At 42.5% G+C, this 9,144-nt stretch overlaps 1 protein-coding gene across 1 annotated transcript in view; it reads right to left on the bottom strand.

Annotated features, from left to right (window-relative positions):
* Positions 1–4,550: 4,550 nt before the first annotated feature.
* Positions 4,551–9,144, bottom strand: part of Bmper (BMP binding endothelial regulator) — a 246,973-nt gene continuing 242,379 nt past the window's right edge. The window contains exon 15 of the mRNA XM_021206296.1: positions 4,551–5,900. Coding sequence (XP_021061955.1) covers positions 5,719–5,900 — 182 coding nt within the window. The 3' untranslated portion in view covers positions 4,551–5,718. The remainder of the gene's footprint in view (positions 5,901–9,144) is intronic.

Below are 9,144 nucleotides of genomic sequence, written 5' to 3'. Positions count from 1 at the left end.
TTCTTCACTGAGTAAAATTAAAGGAAAGAAATACCAATTTCAGAAAGAACTATTATGGGAGGGAGGAGACCAAAACAAAACAAAATCCTCCCATCTTTTGCTGTCTTCTTCCATTCTCACGAAAAGGAAGACGTTGGGAGCCCATGGAACTCAGGATAGGAGCTCTGCCTCAAGGCTGACACCCTCTCACGGCTGCGCTCTTTAATCTAACAAGCCTGGCCATCCAAGCCAAAGTTACAGAATACAAAGACAAAGTATGTCAAGTTTGCCTTCAGTTGCTGGGGATTCAAGGGGCAAGCAGCACCAGTTTGAAGTCGGTCCTCTCCTGCAAGGACCTCTGGATGGGGTGCCCAGCTGTTCCCAAGCCATCTGAAAGACTCTCCCCAGCACAACTTAGAAAATAAGAGACTGGGGACAGCTCAGTGGATTCATGACCTAAATGGATTGTGGGGGCTACGTGGCTCTATTGAAACAAACGTTGTCAAATATCGTGCAGTCGACAGAACTGAAACTGCTTCGCTGTGTGGTCCTCAGTCCTTCCTGTACCCGTCCCAACCCTGCTCCCAACTAAGATCTGGATGTGTTGGAGCTGCAGGCGCTGTGGAGAATCCTCTCATCCAATCCTTCCTTCTCCTTCTGCTCTCGTTTTCTTTTCTCAGCTGTTTAGCAAATGAAGTGAACCAACAAGGTCAGAAGAAAGTTTCCCTGGTCGGACTGTCTCTAAGTCACAGAGCCAGATCCCATGCTGAGTGGAGAATCCCCTTTTAAAAAGCTTAAGATGAGGTAGTCACATGTCCCATCACTGGGCGCCTACCTGGAGTGCACAGGGGCACCAACCTGATTACTTACAGTCTACTCCCTCCTCTGATGCCCATTTCAACATTGAGGCCAGGAGAGGCTGTTCAGGATCTCATCCTTAAATTCCATGCTGGAATGTACAGAAAAGAGTACGCACTAAAAAGTATACTCTCTTGGAGTCAACGTTAATTTTTTTTTCACACCCAAAAACATTTTCTAAAGCCACAAACTTCACTGTTCAGTGACCCTTTGGGGAAATACATACATAATAATCCAAGTTCCAACTAGAAGCAAAAGCATCTTATATAAGTACTCAAGGCTCAAGATGACTCATGACACAAAGTGGTTAAAACAAGACAGAATTGTTCCAACAATTCTGCTACTGAGCTGTGAATCCAGGACCTTTATCCCTAGGTATGACCACAGCTGATGACGCTGGCCATCAGGAGCAGTTATTTGGACCATAACTGCCGTTTATCCCATCCTGCCACATCTTAGTCGACAAATAGAAAACTGAAATGTATGCTCCGTTCAGAACACTTGCTCTGTCCTGTTAAAATGAACACTGCCCAGGGACTGCAACTGCAGCTCCTCACTGTCCGGGGGACTCTGGGGCATGGAGGGAACTCCCACCAGAGGCTCTCTTCCAGTGGTGTGCCCAGACATATCAAAGAAATAGACCACACAGAGACAGAGGAAGAGGGGCGTCTTGATAGGTAGGGTGTCCCAACTCGGAACTCTCAGGTGTGAGGTGCCTTGTCACGTCTCTGCTTCGGATCTTACACCACTGCAGATCCTGAAGCCTGAATTCCCTCGAATCACAATGTCTTCTAGACTCTCTTCATTCAGTTACCAGAGCCTTAAAAGCACAGACTACTTCATTCTAGCCAATATGGAAGCACGCTTTCCCAGGTGAACATAAATGTACACACACACACACACACACACACACACACACACACACACACGTGTACATTTTGCACAGTAAAGTCAACGTAGCCTAAATTCCTTTCAGCTCTGACTTCTTCAGCAAGCTTTCTCTCAAAACAGGAACCATAGAGAACTTGGCAGTTTCTATGAGAAACTGGGAAAATTCCTGCCCTCGAATTTTCTCTAAGGACCCGCAGATGACTGGGGTGGGGTGCCCTTCTAGATTGAAGATGCCTAGTACCTTTTCTGCCCATTCACACACACACACACACACACACACACACACACACACACACACACACACGTGCACACTTCTCTTTGTGCCTCTCTGTGTCACATTCACTGACAGGTTTAAAACTGCCTGTTGTCTCAATAACACCTCTTCCTCTATCTCAAACATTATTCCTACTCTTCAAGTCTCATCTCTAAATAAAAATTCTGCTCATTCACCTTTCAGACTTAGCTTGCTCAGAGTAACGTGCAAGGAAACCACAAGTAGAATGGATTTCGTGCATGTTTAAGTCATTTAGCTGTCTGGTTAAACTGCTTGGCTGCCTAGGTCGGGGTCACCATAATTACCCACCCTAGTATCTTTTCCTGTCACTCTTCTCAGACAGTTGAATGTTGTCCCCTTTTCAGAATTAAAATCCCAGGTCCCTAAAGATTTGTGTGTAAGGATTTAGAATCTGAGCCTGCTCTTGTTTGGGAGGAGACTGTTAATTAAAATATCCTGGTGCTTGTCCCCCAAGGCACTTCCTTCCACACTAAGTGCTTCCCAGAGCACATGCTGGGGCCTGCCAGATCCAGATGTCTCCAGTGACAAGGAGTGATGGGAACTCCACAAGCTAAGCTCAATGCAGTCCACGCAGAGCTGTCACCAGCACGAGTTCATCCAGCTTTATTTACTTAGTCAAGAGGGGTTTGCTGGCCCTGCCAGATAATTAGGGTAATATATTCATGGGCGTTTGGTGATCCTTTTTGCATGTCTGAAATAGTCCATAAAAGTTTCCTGTCAGAGCAGTTTATCCATATTCAAGCCCAAGAAAGGGTGATGTGTGTGTATGTGTGTGTGTGTGTGTGTGTGTGTGTGTGTGTGTCTGTCTGTCTGTCTGTCTGTCTGTCTGTCACTGTGCCTTCCCTGTATGTGCTGGGAGGAGCTTCTAGTATCCTCTGTGTAGACAGCAAGTTAGGACATGGTGACAACTTTGATCTGAAGAGGTGGTGGCTGTCAGCATGCCACTCGCTTGATTTTAAAAAGGCAGTTAGGGAAGTGAAAGACCCGCTTTTTTTTCTTGGTCCAAGAGTTTGGGTCAGAATGCTCAAATATTTTCACAGAAATAGGAAGAGGACTCACTAGACCCCAACCAGAAGCCGAATTGCATTTGAACTTCCTCAGTGGTGTTTGCTTCTCACCAGATTCAGTATTCACAGCTAATAGCAGAATGAAGAGTTCTGTGTCATGTGCAGATGGAGTAGTGTGGGCCCCTGCTTCATCTTCGTACTTACCATGGACCAACCCTCCCCACTTGCCTGGGTGAGGCACTCTAGAAGGAAGAGGGACATTTTTATGTCATACCACCTGACTCTGGGCGCTGGATTTTGAGAGTTTCCATCTAAATAAAGCAAGTCTGCTATCCGTGAGACTTCAGAAGCACTGGTGATGGCCAGAGCAGAGGATGCAGGTGATCACTCTGCGGAGTTCATCATTGTCTCCCATCAACCACATGCATGGATTCATAGGTCTATTGAAAAAAATCCTTTGCTCTTTCTGATATATCTTTCTTCTTGGATTATTTTTTTTTAATTTACAAATGTTAATTTAATCCCTGGATATGTTACACAACTGCAAACTCAAACCACCCAGAATGGTGAAGTTGGTCCACATTCTCATCCATCCACCCTGACTGGCCATGATTAAAATGTTGGGAAAGAGGTTGGTTAGGCTTGGTGGGTAAAGTTAAGCAGTTGTGAATGAATCATGAGACTAAATAACTGCCCACACTTTTCCCTTCTGTATCATCTCCTTTCTGCAGCCTTCTTCCAAGAAAGAAAAGCCCAGAGTGACCTAGAAAGGGACTCAAACTCAACCTAAAGGAAGCCGCTCAGTTGACAGCAGCTGGGAGAAAATCAGGACAAGAGAAATAGTTTAGCCCATCCCTCCCACCAGAAGAAAGCCGAGTACGAGTCTGCTCAGATCTCTAACTATGGGCTTCCCGTATCCTTAGTGACAAGCAGACCATAAGGGTAGGGATGCTCAGGTCTGTGAATCACCACCCTGGTCAATACACAACACAGTGTAGTGCCTTGTGTTACAGAGAAGCTGGAGTGTGGTCCAGGTGATTAAGCATTGTTTATCAGGACACAGACAGTTCAGTCCCAGGCACATGCAAAGTGCTTCACTGCAGGAAGTCTTTGGCTATCTCAGGCTGCACACAGTGGGTAGGTTAAGAACTAAGTACTGTAGCCAGCAGCAATAGGACCAGATGCTCTGGTGTCAGCAATCACTATGACACTTTACATTAACTTTGTACAGATCTAGATGCAAGAGGTATTCCAAGAAGAAAAAAAATCAAATTAGCACCTTAGCTGTCAGGAGTGTATGTAAAATCAACACACATGCCTTTCATAAGCAAAGTAATGCTCTAATATATTTTTGAGGGCTTTCTATTGTCTATTCAAAATGTGTTTTATTTTAAAGGAAAGCTAATGTAGGGCATATAAGTGATACCTAAATAAAATTATTAAAACTGAGTTAAAATAGCTAATTTATATAAAAAAAAAAAATACAAGACAAGACACCAGGAATTGAAAACTGTGTTTGCTTAAATCTTAAGCCTTTTATTTACTACAATGCAGAACATTTTACTTTTTCAACATCAGTGAGTTGGAGGTGGAGTGTTTTGTTTTTGCTTTTTGACATTTTTATTTATCCAACAGAAAACAAGAACCAATGACTGTTAGTAACATCAGTAAATTAGAACAAATACAGAAACAATTCTCTTTTGGAATGAGGCTAAAACAACTGCTCAGCAGACCCTTCCCTCCTGCCCAGTACCCATAACACATGAGTACCCAGCAAACAGCACCAGACAGTAATGAGACAGAACAGCCGAAGGCTTTCATTTTATACACCATGAGATAGTGACAAAACGTAGATGGCCCCTAGCCACTTAATGGATTTGCCAATCCTAAATTGCTCTGAGATTCTTTACATGTTGTGCAATGTTCTCTCCAAATAGCTTTTCGTGTTTAATAAAATGTCATCCAGACATCCTTTGACTTCAGTGCAGGACATGCAAATGGTCATATCCATTACACACATAAGTAATGAGGAGGCTCATGACGTATGCAAAATGAAAAGAAATTATTTGGCAATATGCTAGTGAAAAAAATACATATTCCATGGCAACTATCCAGTTTGGGGAACAATATCCAGCTCTGACCCGGTGATGTCTGACAGACTCCCCTTGGTTTGCACTCATAAGGGCTCATGCCCAGTCTCATACCATCTTTCTCTGGCATACATTCCAGTCTTTGGAAATACAAAATACCCTAGATAAAGTACCCTTCTCCAAGAAAACCTCACTCAAAGGTCCTGACTCAAATCTTTAATTAATGCAGGCAGGCATGAGGGCTCTTAGGAAATGTCCCCAGAATGACACATGAACACACTCTTAAAGAGACCTGGTGAGTCTGCATGCCATCTTATTAAATTAAAAGCACCTATGTATATGATGCATCCAATGGCTTAGATATTAGGATTCTAGAAATAATACATGTCTTATAGCAAAAAATATACATATAATAATCCACCTATAGTTTATATAAATGATGAAATGTTTCGAATATATCTATATATCTATATATATGTACACATATATACTCTGTGTATTTGCAGAATCAGGCACACAAATACTACAGTCCTTCACTGGCTCTTGCATGTCAGTGTCAAAGACACTGGATTTCAAAGTCTATGGACTAGAACAAAGGTCATCGCTGAGGACAGAGGACTGGCTTGATGCATCTTCCCTTGTGAAGGACCAGATTTGCTGGGCAGTGGCAACCTGCGATGCAGGGCTTATTGCATGGGCCGATCTCATTCCAGTTATCACATGTCTTCACACATCCTGGGCCACAGGTATCATACACAGCACCATGTTTGCACTGGGTCGCTAAAAAAGAGGGAACAAAGGTGTTGTAAATAAATGGCCATGGTAGCTCACCTTCTGTATGAGACAGAAGTCTTATGGGCTATGCAGAGACTCTGCCACAATCAAAGCTCAGAGTTACATTTTAATGGGGGAATAAGGAACAGGTAATATTTTGTTTTGAACACTTTGGGAATTAACAAACCCAAAGACCTGTCTCCTGGGTCAATGAAACTTAAAACGAAAAAAATTGTAATTGAAGCTTTCCATTCCTAGGTAAGACAGACCATCAATTTGCAAGGCTGTTAGAAAATTGGTAAGGTTGTTTAGTTACTGCAAAATACCATAACAATTTAACCATGAATAGTCCTTCCTGTTACTAAGTTATAATCAAGAAAAATACCACACATAACTATTTTAATATTCAAAGTATACAATTACACACACAAAATCTGAGAGTATTTGAGATATGTGTCACATTTTAAACCAAAGTGATCGTGTGATAAATGAATCAACTTGAGACAAGTTAGAGGAAGAGAAGGATACTTCCAGATGTAGAAGAGTCAACTGTGTGACCACAGAAAGGCAGCGGCTGGGTGGGTCAGAAAGTACTAAAGCGATTGGGATGGCATAGGCAAGTCCTACTGATTTGATATCTTTGTTAATTTAGAGATGAAATGATCTGGGTAACATTTTCTGAGATGCTGAAAATTTACGAATAGACTTACCAGAAAGCAACAATACAAATATTCTGAAAGTTTTATAAAAACTTGACTTTTCTTTTTTTTTTTTTAATTAGATATTTTCTTTATTTACATTTCAAATGATATCCCCTTTCCTAGTTTCCTCTCCGAAAATTCCCTATCCCTTCCCCACTCCACCTGCTCCCCAATCCATCCACTCCCACTTCCTGGCCTGGCATTTTCCTACACTGGGGCATAGAACTTTCACAGGAGCAAGGGCCTCTCCTCCCATTGATGACCGACTAGGCCATCCTCTGCTACATATGCAGCTAGAGCCATGAGTCCTACCATGTGTTTTCTTTGATTGGTAGTTTAGTCCCAGGGAGCGCTAGGGGTACTGGTTAGTTCATATTGTTTCTCCTATGGGGCTGCAAACCCCTTCAGCTCCTTGGGTACTTTATCTAGCTCCTTCATTGGGAACCCTGTGCTCTGTCCAATGGATGACTGTGAGAATTCATTTCTGTATTTGCCAGGACTTTTCAAACTCATGTTAGCTTCAATGACAAAGACAAACGTGGGTTTGTCTCAGCAGTGGGGAATAGACATGTGTGGGATGCAGTGATTCTCCAGAAGTATCAACAACACTCCAAACATTATTTGAAATGTTTTTGAATGAAAGTAATAACAGTGGAGAGTCAATTTTTCTTGGTTTAATTTCTACGTTTTAGTTTGTACAGTGTGAAGACAAACCTGCTAAGGTACTGATTCTGTGACCATAAATCCTATAACTTTTTGTGTTTAATAGACCATACTTTGAGTCTTTTGAATAATACATTTAAAGTGACCATAAGCACTGTTATTTATCCATATTTAACTAATAATAAGTTAATAAGAAGCATTAAGTACATTCTATGATGACTTCCAGATTCCTGAAGCTCTAGTTAAAAGCAAACAGGGAAAGAAGTGGCCAGGCAAGCGTTATCAATTGTGTCTCATGCACGCTTCCTTATTACAGGTTGTTTTAAAGAGTTTGAGAATTTTCCCACCCCTCCCCATCTCGTTCTTCCTTCTTCCCCCTATCTTTCCCTCCTTTCCCCCTCCCCTCTTTTTCCCTTCTTTTTTCCCCATCTCCCCTCTCTTCCTTCTCAACTCCACACTCCCCTCCAGACCGTTAAAGGAAAACACCGCTTCTTCTTTATGACATTGGATAAATAGATGAAGACAAGGAATATGGAGATCAGCATTTCTCTTTCTTCAACACTCCTGATTTCTGCACCTGTGATATCTTTTATACTCTTCACTGAATATTTCAAAAGTTCTCTTCCCAGTGACTAACAGAATATCCTATTCATTGAACATACTTAAAAACTTTGGAACCCCCTAGCCGAAAATCAGTCCACATACAGTGTGCATCAATGTTGCTACCTTTCCCTGGAACAATAATGATCACACATAGAAATCACTGCAGAGCTGGGGAAGCCGGGGCCAGCCATGTTTCAGAACAACTCAGTAAGAAAGAATCACTGAAGATGGTAAGGTGGGACCAGGATGTCAACCATTTAAAATAAATAATCCCTCTTCCCCCATCAGACAGACTGGTGATTTTTAACATGCAACCAGGATTGAGACTAGACCTGAAATGGCTTTTTCAACCATGTTCCCCATCACTGCAGAGATGGACAACCATTGCTTCCAAAGCAGGTGCAAAAAGGAAGGTCCTGTGTGTTCCCATCACTGCCCTTAAACTCCGTGGCAGCATATCCTGATCCACCACACATAACCACTGTTCTGTCTGGTTTACTTGAATCAAGAGCCTGAGTTCCCTTTGCTTACCCGTTCACTGCCTCTTATTCACACACAGCCCTACTGACTGTGGGTATCCTGCCTGTCCCCTCTGTAGTCCCCTCTGCTGCCTGCACATTCCTCTTCTCCCTCTCTGTTAACCTAATCCATCCCTAACCCCTGCGCTGGCAGACTTATCTCTTTCTCTCAAATGCCAGTTTAAGAATAAATTTACAGCCATGTTGCCCCACTCTGTGATCCACTAACACCATACACCCACCTCCATCATCACCCTCCACTTTATTGAAGCTGTTCCTTCCAAAGTTTTCAGTGGTTATCGGATCTGCTGACACCCTGACAACTTTCGTTCATGAAAAAGCCACTTGGCCATTTTGTCTATTTGGCTTGTGACACTGTGTGCCCTCTGGCTCCTTGATAACCTTTTACAGATGCGCTCATCTCTTGGGTACCTGTGCTTGATCTCAGAACTAAATATTGAAATTGCCTCCTAGCCTGTTCCCTTGACATACTCATGTATGCTCCCCTTTCCTGTCCAGCTCCAACTCCAGCTTTATCCCTGTTTTCTAGTTATAGAGCTCTAATTCTTTGCCTGAGCTAATTTCTTATCTAAATTCAAAATGTCACTTCCTTCAAATAGTTTCTGAAACCCCTGATAACCTACTTTTCTCTGGATTTCATAACACTTGGACATTATACTTGCTTATTCATTTGAACTGTCCAGTAACAGTGCAGTGATGAGGTGTGTGTGTGTGTGTGTGTGTGTGTGTGTGTGTGTGTGTGTG

Source organism: Mus pahari, chromosome 10, assembly GCF_900095145.1.
Source record: "Mus pahari chromosome 10, PAHARI_EIJ_v1.1, whole genome shotgun sequence".
Taxonomy (NCBI): Eukaryota; Metazoa; Chordata; class Mammalia; order Rodentia; family Muridae; genus Mus; species Mus pahari.
This window is presented reverse-complemented; position numbering and strand designations above follow the sequence as displayed.